This window comes from Quercus lobata, chromosome 9, assembly GCF_001633185.2.
Source record: "Quercus lobata isolate SW786 chromosome 9, ValleyOak3.0 Primary Assembly, whole genome shotgun sequence".
In the NCBI taxonomy this organism is placed as follows: domain Eukaryota; kingdom Viridiplantae; phylum Streptophyta; class Magnoliopsida; order Fagales; family Fagaceae; genus Quercus; species Quercus lobata.
This window is the reverse complement of record NC_044912.1, coordinates 41,254,036-41,272,115: the sequence shown is the minus strand read 5'-3', so window position 1 is coordinate 41,272,115 and position 18,080 is coordinate 41,254,036. Positions and strand designations below refer to the sequence as shown.

The following is an 18,080-nucleotide window of genomic DNA, read 5'->3' as shown; positions in this document are numbered from 1 at the left end:
AGATCTCTTATTCAACCATCAAAGACTTTACTAACTGAGGTAACTAATATACATACACACACACACACACTCACAATGATTTTCTTGTTTCCTGTCCCGCGTGGCTGTGATTTTGCTCTCCGTTGTATTCTTTCTATTTCTTTTGTGTTTGTGCTTATTGGAAGTTATTAGCTTATCAAATACCAGATGAAAAAGAGGAAAGAAAAAATAAAAACAAAAGGCTTGCGATGATATTAAGTGTGTGTTTGTTTACACTTTTAGAGTCCAAAACGCGCATTTTCAAGCTCAAAATCTAAAATGCGTGTTTGGTAAATTATTGCCATCGCGCGTTGTCAAAAAACAGCTTTTCCAAATGCGAAAAATTATCGCGTTTTGAAAACAGACCTTGAGACAGATTAATGCATTTTGAAGTAAAATATTTTCATTAATTTTAGGTATTTTTTTGTTGTAAAATATTAATTGGTAAAACTGTAAAACGTTTTCGATCAACTTAAAATTAAAAACTCAAGGAAAACAACGAAATCTGAAGCACATTTTACAAAATAGCCTATAGGTTATGAGGGTAGAGATACCTGAAGAACATATTAGATTTTGATAATTAGGCCAAATCAATTGCATCTTAAATCATTTTGTGGTCAGTAACTTGATGCAAGTGAGCTAAGCCATAGCTACAAAGCAAACTTTTTTAGTTTCAGTACGTCCAATTAATTATCTATTCTTTTGCAATAAAGAAAAAATGAAGGTATATTAAGTCGATCTGAACTATATATAAGTAATTATGGAGAACTCAGTTGACAATAGTTGCTAATTCTATGGGTATATCAACATAAAATAACTTGTGCAAATGTTGCATGGGTTTTTAATTTTTTTTTTTCACTTTCAACTGTTTGTACACACTCTCCCAGAAGTTCAAAATTCCAACAGAAAAAGTTAGCTTACCCAAGGTTTATAATTTCTTTTCTACGCAAAAATCTCTTTCCAAAGCATCACCGAAATAGACTAAAATAAATCGAATGTCGGAAAGGACCAAATTGGACTGAAATATTATGCTGACGTGGCTTCAATAAGAACATAACAACAATAATTACTACGCTTTATATTTTACATATATAGACACCCTATTTTGCAATTCACATTTAATCTCACTTGTATTGTATTGCATATCATTACCATCTCTTGTCTCTAGGGCAAGACTGTAATTTCGGTCATTTGACCTCCTTGAAATGAATCTTGAGATCATAACAATCAAAATAACAGTTTATGAGAATTAATTGGACCATTGAATTAAAAGATACCAAAGAAACAAATTTTAACAGTAAGATGTACTTGCATAAATCAAGTCCCAACCATACGTGATTATGGTTTCTTAATTTTAATTGCTCTATTCTTAGTCCAATTTAAATTAAAAAAATGCGTCAAAATCCCATTGGTCTATTTTAAGGGTTTATGATAAAGTTGCATGCACCCAATTTAATCCAAAATCAAATATCTATTAATTCCTAACATGTTAGAGGATCTAGGACCAAGTGTCGATTAGTATTTGGGTATGATCCCCAGATTTTCATCCCTTTTTAGTTCAGCTTGCTCCCAACTCTAGTTGACTTTAAAAAAAAAAAAAATTAATTACAATATGCTGCTAACCCCGCAGTTTGAACTCATTCTCCTAAACCCCAAGTACTTTTTGATTTTTATGTTTTTCTTAAAAAAAAAAAAAAAAAAAAACTTATTTTTCAAAGTCCCACGTTGCCTAGAAACTTATCCCTAGCTTCCCCACATCTAGTTTTTACTCAAGCGTGTTGGAGTCGGAGAAGGGCTCTTTGCCTCTTCCCCTTATAAACCCAAAACCCTCCCGAGTCTTGAGTTGCTGAGTCCTATTCCGTGCCTTCTTCATCCATCAACTCTTTTCAAGTTTCCATGGCTTCCCAACCACGAAAAGGCGGAGTCTCCTTGCCAGAGAGTCGAGTCCCCATGAAGAACAAACCCAACGTCAACAGCAGCATAATCTCGAAGCTGAGAGAGTCCACCATCGTCTCCATGGTGTCGTCGAGAGGCAGAGAGGTCGCCACCGACGCCATACTCGTAACTCAAAAGCTCATGAAAAGCACTGGCAAGGCGGCGTGGATCGCCGGAACCACCATCCTCATCCTCGTCGTGCCTCTCTTGATCGTGACAGACCGCGACCAACGGCTCAACGAACTCGAACTCCAGGAAGCTAGCCTCCTCGGCGTCCCACACCCACACCCATGAGAGAGAGTTCTTATTCTTTAAGGATTCATTCTTTAGTTTCTAGGATTTCGGATTTTACAATAATTTCATAACGTTAGCCTCTCGTTAAACTTAGAATCATGCGATCTTACTGCATGACCATGTGTTTTGCCTATAGTCATAAATCAAGTAAAGTAATAATAAATAAGCGGTGAGGAATTTGCTTGAGCAGTGTTTTAAATTTTTTTTTTATTCAAACTTTTCTTTGTTTTATTATTAGCTTCTCTAATTTTGATTGTGATCTTCTTATTTAGGCAATCTGAAGAATTGGTTGTGTTTGTGCATGTAACTCGATTCTGATGGCCTTAATGATCAAGGACTTGTTAGTATGAGTGTCGTATGAGTCTACTACGTACATATATACCTTGATGATAGATCCTCCTCCTTCTTGCACCATGGTTTCCAATCACAATATATAGGTTTACATCAACGTTTTTCTCTTTTCCTTTTTAGGAAATTACATCAAAGTTTAACTTTAAAGTTTACGCCATATAAGGGAATTGAATCATAGGGTTTCCTAAAAAAAAAAATCAGCAGAATTATGGGCTAGCAATTCGACGTGGGCTAACCATGGTATAGAAATTGGGCTATAGGATTAGGAATATCATCTTAGAAGTTAGAATCAGACACTGAATTAGCAATAAAATTACAAACTAAAAGGGAGGATCCTGCCAGGTCTCTCTTCTCCAGTTTATGATTGTAGGGTTCTCCTGTGGATGGTGAGGCTAGCAAAGAAAGGCAGGGAGCCAGGGACAAAAAGCTTGGCTTAATATATATATGACTTTAAGGGCATTGGGACTATGCTAGTATGCCCTACTAGCTATGTAAATCATGTGTGATATTATAATTTTTTTAAAAAAAAGAAACAATGCTTGCTTACTTTTAATATAATAAATAAATAAAACTTTAAGTCTATTTTACTTATGTGATGCTTTTTTTTAGGGGGATAATTATGTGATGCTTGAAAATTTAAATTCAAGGAAACAAGGATAGTTATTTGTTAGTCCATTGTCTTTTATTTATCTATATTATGTTTTTTTTTCTTATGCATTTAGTATTTAAAATTGGTTGCATTGGCATTGGCATTGGCATGATACTTTTAATGAAGTGGGGTGGTTACGATTTAATTGTTAAATGCATGATGAGGGATGAGATTCCAAGGTTAACGAAAAAGAGCTATTATAATAGTATTCATATCTGGTTGGGAATAATTTCAATATCAAGTCACTTTTTACATTTTAGTGCATGTTTGGATTCCACTTCTTTGGTCAATTTTGACTTATTTTGTGTATTGTTTGTGGAGCCCACATCACTATTTTTCTTTTTCTTTGATTTAAGTCAATTCATGTTTAAAGCATCTCCAACAGGCTAGCTTTATTCTAATACTGGCTGGTGAGTAAAAAATTATTTTTGCCTTTTGTCTACACGCTTTTTAAAATATAGTTTCCAATAAACTCTCTAATCTCTATTATTTTTCTATCTCATTTAAATATTATTTCTTCATTTCTTTTTAAATATTTTTTATTCATTTTCATAAACTATATTGATAAAAGATACTAAGAAGTGGAGAGAAGAAAGAGAAAATATTAGTTTTTTAATTCATCTTTACAAAATTTTTAAGCCAACAAATTATTCTGCTCATCTACAGTAACCTTCGGATAAAGAGTGGTAGAAGATGAGCAAAAACAATTTTCCTAATTTGCAAATACTGCTAAATCTGGTTTTCAAGGTTTCACTCTCTAATTTGCCTATGATTTTGGTTTTAGCTCTTGTATTGAAGATGCTCTTAGCGCTTTTTTTTTTTTTTTTTTTTTTGCTGGCCGTTTTATTCGGGTCCCAAGCCAATTAAGTCATCAAACGGTAATATTTTTGTTTCTTGCATAATATATCTTTATATCTCTTTTAACTTTTTGTATATAATGCTTTAAGCAAAAAAATAAAACAAAAAAACAATTACCTTGTTTTATTTAGCTTTTAATTTTTATTTATAGTATTTTCAACAAAAAGCTAAATAATCGATTCTCAAATAACACTTTAATTGCTCACTTTCAAAACACACTACATGTTATTATCTATTTTGCAATATATCCCATTGAAATACTATTTTCTACACACATGACACACAGCAACAAACCACCAACCTATCTCATATATATATCAAACCTCGACCCAAGCTATCACCGCAAACCACCATCTCGCACTGACTCAGCAAATCGCCATACTATAACTAACTTCTTAATTTTTAATTAGCATATTTATGGAGGAGACTCAATTCAACAAGATTCAAACGTAAGGATGAGATTTCTCAACCAAAAAAAAAAAAAAACACCCTAAGGATAAGGATGGGCAAATTTGTAATGGAAGTGTAATTAAAAAGATCATTGTTATTCTTCATGCTCATGGTAGTTGTTTAGCCAATAGAACTCCTTTCAGCTGCACCACTCATAAACAAGGATCTTCTTATAAAAGAAGGTTGACCTTTAGACAGTCTTTTTTTTTAGCCCACTAACATTGTTTTAAATCCACTTGAGGTTGATGCAAAGAGTGTGATTTATCCACACTATTTTTCTAACGATGTTAATTTAGTTAGTGTTAATTGTTCCTTCGAGGGAAAGGGAAAAAAGATTTGGAAAATTGAGTGGGTGAAGGAAACTCGGGACAAAAACAATATTGACACTAGTGCATTATATTACTATGTTAGCATAAATAAAAAAAAGGCACCAGTGCATTAAGCAAGGCTTTATGGCTTAACATATTCAATGCTTTGAGCTATCCAACAATGTTAGAACATATCTAATTACACACTTAATTCTACAACATGTTTAAGTGTCATCTTATGATTGGTATTCAAAATCTAAAATCAACTAGTAAATCAAGGCAGTACTGTGGATCATCGGAACCACCATCGTCGTCCTTGTTGTGCCTCTCTTGATCGTGACAGACCGCGACCAACGGCTCAATGAACTCGAACTCAAGGAAGCTAGCCTCCTCGGCGTCCCACACCCACACCCATGAGAGAGAGAGAGAGTTCTTATTCTTTAAGGATTCTGTAGTTTCTAGGATTTCGGATTATACAATAATTTCATAACGTTATCCTCTCGTTAAACTTAAATTAAATCATGCGATCTTACTGCATGACCATGTTTTTTGCCTAGTCATAAATCAAGTAATATAGTGGCGAGGAAATTGCTTGAGTAGTTGAGCATTGTTTAAATTATTTTTTTTCTAACTTTTCTCTGTTTTATTAGCTTCTCTAAATTTGATTGTGATCTTCTTACTTAGGCAATCTGAAGAATTGGTTGTGTTTGTGTAACACGATTCTGATGGCATTAATGATCAAGGACTTTCTTAGTATGAGTGTATGAGTCTACTACGTACATATATACCTTGATGATTGATCCTCCTCCTTCTTGCACCATGGTTTCCAATCGCAATATATAGGTTTACATCAAAGTTTTTTTGTTTTTTTTTTTTTATTTTTTATTATTATTATTATTTTTAAATAGGAAATTACATCGAAGTTTAACTTTAAAGTTGCTTTCAAAAAAAAAAAAAAAAAACTTTTTAGTTTACGCCATAAGGGAATTGAATCATAGGGTTTCCTCAAAAAAATAAAAATAATAGTAATAATTCAACAGAATTATGGGCTATTCGACGTGGGCTAACCATGATATAGAAATTGGGCTATATGAATATCATCTTAGAATCAGACACTGAATTAGCAATAAAATTACAAACTAAAAGGGAGGATCCCGCTAGGTCTCTCTACTCTAGTTTATGATTGTAGGGTTCTCCTGTGGATGGTGAGGCTAGCAAAGAAGGGCAGGGAGCCAGGGACAAAAGCTTGGCTTAATATATATATATTTATATATGACTTTAATGGCATTGGGACTATGCTAGTACGCCCTACTCGCTATGTAAATCATATGTGATATTATAAATTTTTTTTTTAAAAGAAACATTGCTTGCTTAGTTTTAATATAATAAATAAATAAATAAAACTTTTAAGTCTATTTTACTTATTTGATGCTTGAAAATTTAAATTCAAGGAAACAAGGATTGATATTTGTTAGCCCATTGTCTTTTATTTATCTATATATTTTTTTATGCATTTAGTATTTTTTTTTAGTATTTAAAATTGGTTGCATTAGCATTGGCATTGGCATTTGGCATGATACTTTTAATGAAGTGGGATGGTTAAGATTTAATTGTTAAATGCATGATGAAGGGATGAGATTCCAATGTTAACGAAAAAGCGCTATTATAATAGCATTTATATTTGTTTAGGAATAATTTCTCTATCAAGCCACTTTTTACACTTTAGCGTGCGTTTGGATTCCACTTCTCTAAACAGTTTTGGCTTTTTTTGGTGGAGTAATTCTTAAGAGCCTATTTGGAATAGGCGAGTTTTGGATCATATCACTCAGTTTTCATAACTAAGTTCTCAAAACACACGGGTCCAACAAAAAAATTCTTGTTTGGCTTAGTTTTCAACCCTTGTTTCTATCACTCAAAACTCAAAAATTTGAGGTTAGAGTGATGGAAATAGAAAACAACAAATGGGTATTTTCAGTTTTTGAGAATTGAGTTTCAATGGCATTTTTGTAAAATTAAGCAAAGAATGGGACCCACCCATATGAGAATTGAGTTTCAATAATCTCGGAGTACGAAGAATGGTATTTCCTTCTCTCACATTCATGGTAGAGTCCACCATGAATGTGAGAATAGAGAGCACCATTTCTTCGTACTATGGAAGTACCTAAGAATTTTCCTATTTTGTGAGCCCACCACATCACTATTTTTTTGTTTTGTTTTTTGATTTAAGCCAATTCATGTTTAGAGCCTCCGACAATTTAACCATATTTTGGTACTGGTTGGAGAGTAAAAAATTACTTTTGTCTTATCTACATACTTTTTAAAATACAATTTCCAATAAACTCTTTAATATCTATCATTTTTTACAATTTCCAATAAACTCTTTAATATCTATCATTTTTTTTATTTAATTTAAATATTATTTCTTCATTCGTTTTTAAATATTTTTTATTCATTCTCATCAACTATATTGATAAAAGATACTAAGAAGTGGAGAGAGGAAAGAGAAAATATTAGTTTTTTAATTCATCTTTACAAATTTTTTAAGCCAACAAATTGTTCTGCACATCTAAAGTAACCTCCAAATAAAGAGAGTGACTGTAGATGAGCAAAAACAATTTTCCTAATTTGCAAATACTGCTAGATTTGGTTTTTAAGGTTTCACTTTCTAATTTGCCTATGATTTTGGTTTTAGCTCTTTTATTGAAGATGTTCTTAGCTTTTCTTTTTTCTTTTTTTGCCTTTTTATTCGGGTACCAATCCAATTAAGTCATCGAATGGTAATTTTTTTTTTCTTGCTTAATATATCTTTATATCTCTTTTAACCTTTTGTCTATAATGCTTTCAGCAAATATATATATATATATATATATATATATATCAGCTTGTTTTATTTAATTTTTAACTTTTATCTATAATACTTTCAATAAAAAAACTAAATAAGTTATTCCTAAACGACACTTTAATTGCTCACTTTCAAAACACACCCTACATGTTATTATCTATTTTGCAATATATCCTATTGAAATACTATTTTCTACACACATAGCAACAAACCACCAACCCATCTCATATCAAATCTCAAACCCAAGTGGTCGCCACAAACCACCATCTCGCACTGACTTAGCAAATCGTCATACTTTAACTAACTTCTTAATTTTTAATTAGCATATTTATAAAGGAGACTCAATTCAACAAGATTCAAACGTATGGATGAGATTTCTCAAAAAAAAAACAAAAACAAAAACTAAGGATGAGGATGGGCAGAATTGAGATGTCAATATAATCAAGCAAATTTGTAATGGAAGTGTAATTAAAAAATCATTGTCTTCTTCATGCTCATGGTAGTTGTTTAGCCAATAGAACTCCTTTCAGCTGCACCACTCATAAACACGGATCTCCTTATAAAAGAAGGTTGACGTTTAGACAGTCTTTTTTTTTTTAGCCCTCTAACATTGTTTTAAATCCACTTGAGGTTGATGCAAAGGGTGTGATTTATCCACACTATTTTTCTAACGATGTTAATTTAGTTAGTGTTAATTGTTCCTTCGAGGGAAAGGGAAAAAAGATTTGGAAAACTGAGTGGGTGAAGGAAACTAGGGACAAAAACAATATTGACAATAGTGCATTATATTACTATGTTAGCATAAAAAGAAAAGGCACCAGTGCATTAAGCAAGGCTTTATGGCTTGTGAGTTGTGAATGGCGGCAGCCCACTATGCCCTAACATATTCGATGCTTTGAGCTATCCAACAATATTAGGACACATCCAACTACACACTCAATTCTATAACACGTATAAGTGTCACCTTATGATTGGTGCACCTAATTTTTTTTTCCTAGCAAGTACCCATAGTGCTCCCATATGTAAGTGCTGAAATCTAATCACAAATTGACACCCAAAAATGTTATGAAATTAGATGTGAGCTTAGGTTTGTCTGTAAGATTTGCTTCTTCCTTCATAAAAAATTATAGGACCACAATCAATTGCACATTTATTTCACAACTATCCAATGTGGTTAATTATGAGTGATGGAAAAAGAAAAAATAATGATCCATGTGAAAGTGATTAGTAGCAATAATCTACCACGTAGGATAGTTGTGAAAATAAGCATGGATTAATTGTTTGTGGTCTTAGAATAACTCTTACTTCATGACTTAGCCTCTGTGTGAACATATTTTTTCTTGATTTTGACTTTCTAGAATGCAATCCTTGCACATCATATTCATATGAGCTACCCATGACATCAAACCACGTCTGCATGACCACGGGTAGAGAGCCAAGAGCCCTAGGCTCTGCCCTTACAAAAAAAAGAAAGACAACTTAAAACATCAAGAACGTAATTTAATTTAATCATAAATTAATTAAAAAATTGTAAGTACTTAGTGATTACGATGCTTTCTTGTTTTTGTTTTGAAAAAAATGCAAAATATCTCAATGATTGACACAAAGTTGTTCTTTAATGGGAGAAGATGACCGTTTCATCACGAAACTGTCTATTTTCTACTTCTCAAAATGTTACCCTAATAACACACAAGAAAAAGAGAAAAAATAACATAAAGAGATTTATCATATGGCCCATTTCTCATTGCTTAATTGTGAAGAAATGAATGAGATAACAATCTTGATGAGAACATCTAACAATCCAATCAAAAAATGCCAACCAAGAATGGGAAAGACATGAACATTTAATGATATATCTGGCCACTAATTTAGTTGAACACTAGAAATTTCTTGAAATATTTTGCGGAACTTTGGGCTCAAAATTGACTATATGGATCTTAGTGGATAAGGCCACACATGAAACCATGGACCCCAAATCTACGTGACAGGCAACCAGTACTTGGATACAGAATCCTAAAAATAAGAATAAATAAAATCGGAAATAAAGTTTCTTAAGTCTAAAAAAATCATGACTTTTCTTAGTGAAAGCTGCTCCATTGTATGATTAGTCACCAAGCAACGTGTGCTGGAATGCGTGGCGCCCAAAGGAACAAACAAACCACTCAGAAAAAAACTAAAATTACTATTAATTTTATTTTATAAAAATAATAATAAAGTGGCCTAGCAATAAATATGATTACTTTCAATCATATCAATAACATAATGGCAATGGATACATATTTGAATTACTTTTTGACTGATATTATATCATAATAAATAAATAAAATTTAATTAGTTGTTTATGTTTAAAAGTTAGCATGCCAATTTCTAAAGGCTTACTAAAATTTGTAATATCGTTTCAACACTTTTCTATACTTGGCTAGAATTGAAGACGTACATAAACATTCAACAGAAACAAAATGATGAATTAAACAAGTATCTAATATGTTTCTGTTTGCAGGATCAAATATAAAAATACTAGCTATTTCAGATTGGAACATTTTAAGTTCCAACTTCCAAAACAATGGCTCTGCTTACCAGAAGCCTGCAGCCAATTAAATGCAAAGGAAGTAATTCTTTATTTTATTTTTATTGATAAATTTGATAGTTACAATGGGAGAAGAAGAATTTACATCCCATACGTACATCTCCATTTGAAACAATAAAAGATGCTAGTTAAGCTAAACTTACTTAAAAAGTAATTTTTAGCAAACAAAATTTAAAGCAGTTTCCAATGCAAAATACTCTGATTCAAAAGTAGAAGTTTCATTCTATGGTTATACATGCAAAGTTGACCAGTTGAGAGGTAACTAAAACTGCAAGCAGGGAAGTAAATATTGTTATTCACCTTTACTATGGCTATGAATGTACATCATAAAGAAAATGCAAGTCTGAAACTAAATTTAGTAGTATATATATGTAATGTGGGGGACAGGTATCTTTTCTCTTCACATTCCCCAAAATTCTGCCTAACGTTACTTTCTCTATTCTCTCATATCATATCATGTCAAAACTAAAGCTAATGTCAAAAAAATTAGACCAACCACCTGGTCCACCCATCTTTGTAAAGCATCGCAAACTTCAACAACCCTCTCCTCTCCTCAATGATCTGCACAAAAGGGCATAATTCTCAATTATTGGGTAATATGCATACTGTGATAAGATATAAAGCTTAATAAAGATTCAGGAAAGCTAACATACATACTAGCAATCAAACCCTCAGCCTCCATGCTTACCACCTTTTCTCTTCAACACCGACTTAAGACACAACAAACAAACAATAACAAATCCAAAGGCCGCCAAACCTCCAACTGCAATGGCTACTGTCCTCTGCGTGTGTTGTTTTCCAGTTCCTACACAATCCAAACATGTCACATGTACAATAGGCTTGGCTCTATATGCAACAACCATAAGAGTAAATGTAGAACTATCAAGGACCCACCTATCCCAATCACTCATAAAGACCAATTTCTCTCTCTTTCCACTAATAATCGATTGGTTTTTAATTTTTACAATAATAAAAAAAGAAATCACCCAGGCCCTCCCTTAATTCACGTCTCCCTTAATAAAAGTGTTGTGTGTAATTGGACCTATTGTATTAATATTTATGCAATTGAATCAATTCTTTTAAAAAAACAGGTGGGTTTTATATTGTTCAGTGTCTCTCTCTCTCTCTGAAGTGACTTTTCTGGATTCCAAACTGGGCATAAAAACAAGAATATATCAGATATGTGCATCTCTAACTTTACCTGATGATGACTCTACGCGGGGGACACCATTTGGATAATAGCTATAGCTAATATAGCACTTGTGGAGATACTCTTGTCCAGAGATAGAATCACCACAATCAGCTTTGACTCTCTCCAAAGCTGTCTTCACACAATCCTCACAATCATCACTGCCCAAATCACCCTCACACTGCCCCAACACATACACTGACTCATAGCTCCCTGTGTAAAACAAACCCCCATCACCACTACCACCACTCTTAACCCCACTCTCCACCATATCAAAAGCTGTGTCCCTCTTCTGCTCAAACCCTGATTCACTTGCTTGAGTTGATCCACACGTCTTGTACAACAACTCAGTATTAGGCACTTGTTTGAACCCAACAACCTCATAACGCAAGTAACATCCACTGAGTTGGATTCTAGCTGCTATAGCTTGGCCACAGAGCTTGTCAGCTCTACTTATGATCATGCTCACACAGCTGTAGCAGTCAGGGAGAGTGAGGTCCCCTCTGCATTGATATAGACCCATCATGGCATTTTGGCTGTCACCACTGGTGGTTGTGTAGAAACTTTTCTGTGAAGCTTGTGAAACTAGAGAAGACAATAGGGTTTTGAGGTTTTGTGAGTAAATTGGGTCTGGGAAATTTTGTTTTGCACAGCCCTTGTACACCAAGTTTGTGTTATCTGCAGCAATTGTGACATAGGGGAAGAACAAAAAAATTGTGATGAACGAAAGCAGAGAAAGATAAAAGAGAAAGAAAGGTCTTTTGTGCAAACCCATTTGGAAAAGTTTGAAACTTGTTTCTAAACCATGGGTGCTTAATTTGTGAAGGGTTTGGAATAGGAGCTTCCAGAGATGGGTTTGGGTTGAAATCAAGGAAAGAGTAATTCAAAGTTTTTGCAATATAGAGAGAGTGTGGGGATTTGGGTGTCCTTCCTGGTGGGGTTTGGAAACTTTTTGGGGAGGTTTTGTTTGGGTTGTTTTTCTCTTTTTCAGTGCCTTTAAATGTTTTGTTTGCTAGCTCCAACTTAGTTGTTGCATTAATAGTAATTGGGAGAAGATCATTAATGATATTTGATGAGTAGTTAAAGAAATAATTATTTCATTGTCAATATATTGAAAGTGAGAAAATTTAGAGTTTAAAATGTTAACTATAATCTATCCTCAGATTATGATAGTGTGTGTGTGATGATAAAGGGGATATGATCTGATTTTATTCTGTTGCAGAGTTGGACCAAGAAGTGCAGGAAGTGTTTTGACCAAGAATTCAAAGGTGGGTCTGACTGGTTTTAAGGGTTGGGTACTGTCTTGCTGTCCAATTAACCTCTTTTCACAATTTTTATTTTTTTATTTGTTTTCACAACTTTGTTGAGAAGTTGCGGGGGAAGAAACAGTCAATACAAAAGTAAGAGTAAGCTCAAAATAATTCAAGATTATAAATTGAGAAATTTTTTGCAGACAATCGTATTAATTCAAAGTTGAATAATCTGTCTTGCTGTCCAATTAACCTCTTTTCACAATTTTTATTTTTTATTTTTTTATTTGTTTTCACAACTTTGTTGAGAAGTTGCGGGGGCAGAAACAGTCAATATAAAAGTAAGAGTAGGCTCAAAATAATTCAAGATTATAAATTGAGAAAAATTTTGCAGACAATCGTATTAATTCAAAGTTGAATAATTTGGTTTTAAGAATTAATTCAAAGCAAAATAAACTTGGGGTTTTTTTTTTGGGACATTGAAATGAAAATGACTGTTTGGTACATGTGTTTAAATACATGTTTTTAGTTTTTAAATAACATTACATGCATTTTCATATATTTTTTCACCCACACTTATTTTTTTAAAAACTGAAAACTGTTATTTTTAAAAAAACTGAAAACTGTTATTTAAACACACATACCAAAAAGACCCAAAGCTTTCTTAAATCTTCCCTTCCCCCAAACAGACCCAAAGCTTTCTTAAATCTTCTCCTCCCCCAGGTAAAATCCTGAAAAGTGATAGCCATCCTTGCATGGGCAAGTGTGAACGGATTGAAAAAAAGAGAACTTGTTAATTATTAAAAATATAAACAATTTTTTTTAAAGTAACTTTCCAATCACCTAGCTTTGTTTTATTATAGCAACCAATCACACAAAGCCTTAGCAATGAAAACAAATAAGTATTTCTTTTTTGCTGGAACAAATAAATATTTCTTAAGATGGGTAGACGAGAGCCTTAATGCCTTATGTTTAAGTCATTATGTGGTATTCCAATTGGGGAATCAGGGTTTGGAACTTTGAGAATCCCTCTCCTATCAGCACTTTCTTTTTTATACACTTTTAAATAAGTGGGAGAAAAGCAGCAAGAAATGTTATTAACAAGTCACTGACAAGAACAGAAATCTCTTTAAAATGGGGTAAAGCATAAAAAGTGAGTGATCTTGAGTCTTGACAGCCAATTATTTTGTGGTTGCTATGTAGAATAGGGTTATAAAGGGAATAATTATGCCACCAATAATGCTACGCAAATCACAGTTTCAACTTGTCCTAAAACAAAAATCTCTTAAAAGATGTTTTTTTTTTTTTTTTCTTCTTCTTTTTTTGGTGGGAGGGGGAGGAGGGTCATTTGCATAAGAGTTATAATATTCATTGGTTTTATATGTAAATTAATTGTACATTTGGTATTAATAGAATTTTGAGCAGTTTAGGAAATGTTTTCTAATCTCTTACGCTCAAGGTTTTCAGACCCGGACCGTTCATTGAACCGTAAAAGGGAGAGGTTCAAGGGTTTTGAAGTCGAACCGTGATGACGTCATAATTAATTTAATAATTATTTTAAATATATATAAAACATTAAATTAATAAAAAAAAATTAACTAGAATAGTCTAATTCATTTAGAGAATGAAAATGTTGTTCACATTCCCCTATATATCAGTTGTGTTGTGCAATCCAAATGAACATTGTTATAATTTTGTCAAGCCTGCATTTACAAGTATGTGAGAAAATAAATTAAGATAAGAGAGAAATCATTATTCTTGAAAAATGCAATCCTTAGATAGCACTTAAAAATATAAGTGGGAGTTCAGAGTTTTAATAGGCTACAGTTTGCCAACAATGTAAACAATGCTTAACTTAAGGTTTAAAATCGTAGAAAGGAAATATTAAAATAAAAAAAAACCTTTTAATAATAAAAACCTACAACCACAAGTATACGAACTTTTATATAGAAAACTTAAAGCCACTTCCAGGTATCTGTGCAGAGTCTTTAGTTAATGATTGTTGAAACTTTCACTAAATAGTAAAGCAGCATTTACAGCATAAATTTCGCAACTAATATTTCCATAATTAACTACACCAAGAAAAATTCTCACAATACCTTTTAAAACAGAAAAACAACTCCAAAACTAACCATAAGAACCCTCATGAAACACCCTTAAAAAGCCCAAAGAAACCAACCAAATCCCTTTGTAAAACCCAACCAACCCAGGAAATTTCACAACCAAAATCCCAGCAAAACCCACTGAATATATCACCAAAAACAGCCCCCATGAACCTAGAAAAATTCACAACCAAAATTCCAGCAAAACCCACTGAATATATCACCAAAAACAGCCCCCATGAACCCAGAAAAATTCACAACCAAAATCCCAGCAAAACCCACTGAATATATCACCAAAAACAGCCCCCATGAACCTAGAAAAATTCACAACCAAAACCAAAACCAAAAACAGCCCCCATGAACCCAGAAAAATTCATAACCAAAATCCCAGCAAAACCCACTGAATATATCACCAAAAACAGCCCCCATGAACCTAGAAAAATTCACAACCAAAACCAAAAACAACCCCCATGAACCCAGAAAAATTCACAACCAAAATCCCAGCAAAACCCACTGAATATATCACCAAAAACAGCCCCCATGAACCCAGAAAAATTCAATTAAAACCTCATTGCAAACATAACACGGGACACAAAATTCTTAGCCAAACACCATAGGAAATCAACCAAGAAAAATTCTCATAATACAACTACATATTTTGTACAACTTTGTTTCTCATAATAATGTTTTCCAAGTTACAGTACACAAACATAATACAAAATATAAAATACATAGAAATTATCTCTAAAATGTTACAGTACACAAACAGAATACATAGAAATGTTTTCCAACCTTCTTACAAAAAGACATAGAAATTATCTTTAAAATACAAAATATAACTTCAAAGTTCAAACAGAATTATTATGATCATAAATCATCAATGTCATGATGGTTATCATGCTCATCATCATTCCTTGGAAATCCAGGAGGAGGGCCAACAGGATGTCCAAATGTTTCCAAATCAATTCCTTCAACAACACTGCTATCATCTACAAATTCTACACACAAGTTTGAACAAAATAAAAAGAAAAATCATTATAATGTTTACACAAGCTTAAAAAAATAAAAATAAAAAGCACTATAGGTTATCAAATTGTTTACATATAAACTAACGTTCAATATTAGAAGAAGGTCCTGCACTTGCTGGATATGCACCCTCTTCATAAATTGCATTCTCCAACTCTTCATAATTAAGATATGGGTCTTCCTCTTCCACAAATACCCAAAAATCAGTTTTGTCGATACTTGCATAATCAATGGGGTCAAAATTAAATTTTTTGTTGTAAAGCCGGCATCATAAAATGTCATGCTCATTATTGGAATTTGAACATAATTAGTAACTAACAATTACATTATATAAATGACTTTTTAAAAATTAATATAATGACAAGATATTGCATTTAGTTACCTATATTTCAATCGCAAGTTATGATGAACAAACAAAAGATCATTGAGCCTTTGATGCTTCAATCTATTTCTCCTCTTAGAATGTATTTGGTCAAATAAACTCCAACAAAGCTCACATCCAGAAGAGGCAGAAGTTTGGCTAAGGATTCTAATTGCCAATTTTTGCAAGTTTGGAGTATCAGCACCCCACAACTTCCACCATTCATCTAATTTTCATAACACAACATAATCTAATATTAATCAACATAAACATATAGTCCAAGACTAGATTCTCAACATATAGTATTAAAGTAATTAGATTCCCAACTACATTACTTGAATGCAGCACTATATCCTTTACTTGAATGCAGCACTAATTACTTGAATGCAGCACTATATCCTTTAATAAACATATAGTATTAAAGTAAACTAATTACTTCTCACCTGGATGAGTGGTTGTGCTTGTTGATAATGCAAGATCTCTATCAAAGCTCCCAATACGGTCTCGAAAATATTGGGTTTCCTTAATTACCTTTTCTTTGTCACCATCATATTTTGTCCCAATGTAGTCCAAAACAACCACATGTACTGCTGGTTTCCGACAAAAATTCTCCTCATCATATTGAAAAGCGGGATTTAACCAATATGCAGCAGCATGAAGATCTTTACGCAAATGTTTGTCCCAACGGTTTTTTATAGTTGAGGTGTATGGCTTGTACAAGTGCTTCTTCATTCGGAAGATCTTCTTGATTCCCAACCGTGCTCCATGCATGCCCTCATACACATATCCTATTGCAGGCCTTTGATCAGAATCAACAATCCGTAACAAACGAATGAGTGACGATGAAATCTTGACAAGAACATTAATATCATCCCAAAAAGAATTATCTAAAATGATAGAAACTACTTCTTTTGCCTTTGACTCTCTTGCCAATCTATTGTCCACAAAGAACTTGCTAGTCACTAAGGCTTGTAAGTCATGCTTATGCACATGAAGACTTCCAAATGAAAGGAAAGTAATAGCAAATCTTGTTGCTCCTACACGTACAATATCTGTCCAACCAGGTCTCTTCCTCAACCAAGCAATCAAAGCCACATGATTATAAATAAAAACTGTAACTTTGGATGCACGTTTTTTAAGTCTCTCCACATGAGGCATGTCTCCCATATCCTGCAACACAAGATTCAGGCAATGTGCTGCACAAAGAGACCAACTAATAGTTTTATACTTTTCACACAACAATTTACTAGCAGATACATAATTGGAAGCATTATTAGTAACCATGTGAACTATGTTTTTTGGACCAACCCATGTAACTACTTCATCAAACAGTTTAAATAAGTTTCTAGTACTCTTCACAATATCTGAGGCATCAACTAATTTTACAAATACCATTCCCCTAGGACAATAAATAAGGAAATTAATCAATGACCTATGTCTAGTATCTGCCCAATGCCTACGTTGTGACTCAACCAACAACTGAACCTCTTTCCTTTGATCCCTCAACAAAGGGACCCGTACAGCATGATAAGATGGACCTTTGTAGCCAGGACCAGCAGCAGCTACGGCATCAATCATCTTTTGGTAGTACACTGAATTCACTACATTAAAACGAATGCAATTGTCATACAGAAATCTTGCAATAGCCATATCAGCTTGCCTCACCCTTTCTTTACTTTGGAACACACTTTTAAGACCAGGTTGAGCTCCTGGAGTAGTTCTTGGAGCAAAGAAATTATCCACCGGATTTGTACCCTTTCTTTTACCTAAAACAGGTTTTTTAGGCAACCCACTACTATATACTTCTTGAACATCTTCATCTTCTTGCATATCACTATTTGTGGAAGGCACACTAAACAT

At 33.2% G+C, this 18,080-nt stretch overlaps 2 protein-coding genes across 4 annotated transcripts; both read right to left on the bottom strand.

The window, feature by feature from the left end:
• Window positions 1-10,551: 10,551 nt before the first annotated feature.
• Window positions 10,552-12,547, bottom strand: LOC115959382 (plasmodesmata-located protein 1). 3 transcript variants are annotated; one of them, XM_031077744.1, is made up of 3 exons: window positions 11,494-12,547; window positions 10,981-11,097; window positions 10,552-10,853 (listed from the first exon to the last, which is right to left on the bottom strand). In XM_031077744.1, the coding sequence occupies exons 1-3, from the start codon at window positions 12,254-12,256 to the stop codon at window positions 10,846-10,848; spliced, it is 888 nt and encodes a 295-aa protein (XP_030933604.1). In that variant the 5' UTR covers window positions 12,257-12,547; the 3' UTR covers window positions 10,552-10,845. The 3 variants fall into 3 exon arrangements, with proteins under 3 accessions (XP_030933604.1, XP_030933602.1, XP_030933603.1); XM_031077742.1 differs by having other exon boundaries at window positions 10,946-11,097; window positions 11,494-12,546; XM_031077743.1 differs by having other exon boundaries at window positions 10,950-11,097; window positions 11,494-12,546.
• Window positions 12,548-15,700: 3,153 nt separating this feature from the next.
• On the bottom strand, window positions 15,701-18,080 carry LOC115961750. The gene is made up of 4 exons (XM_031080674.1): window positions 16,664-18,080; window positions 16,242-16,446; window positions 15,947-16,077; window positions 15,701-15,831 (listed from the first exon to the last, which is right to left on the bottom strand). Exons 1-4 carry the CDS (start codon window positions 18,078-18,080, stop codon window positions 15,701-15,703), a joined length of 1,884 nt encoding a protein of 627 aa, XP_030936534.1.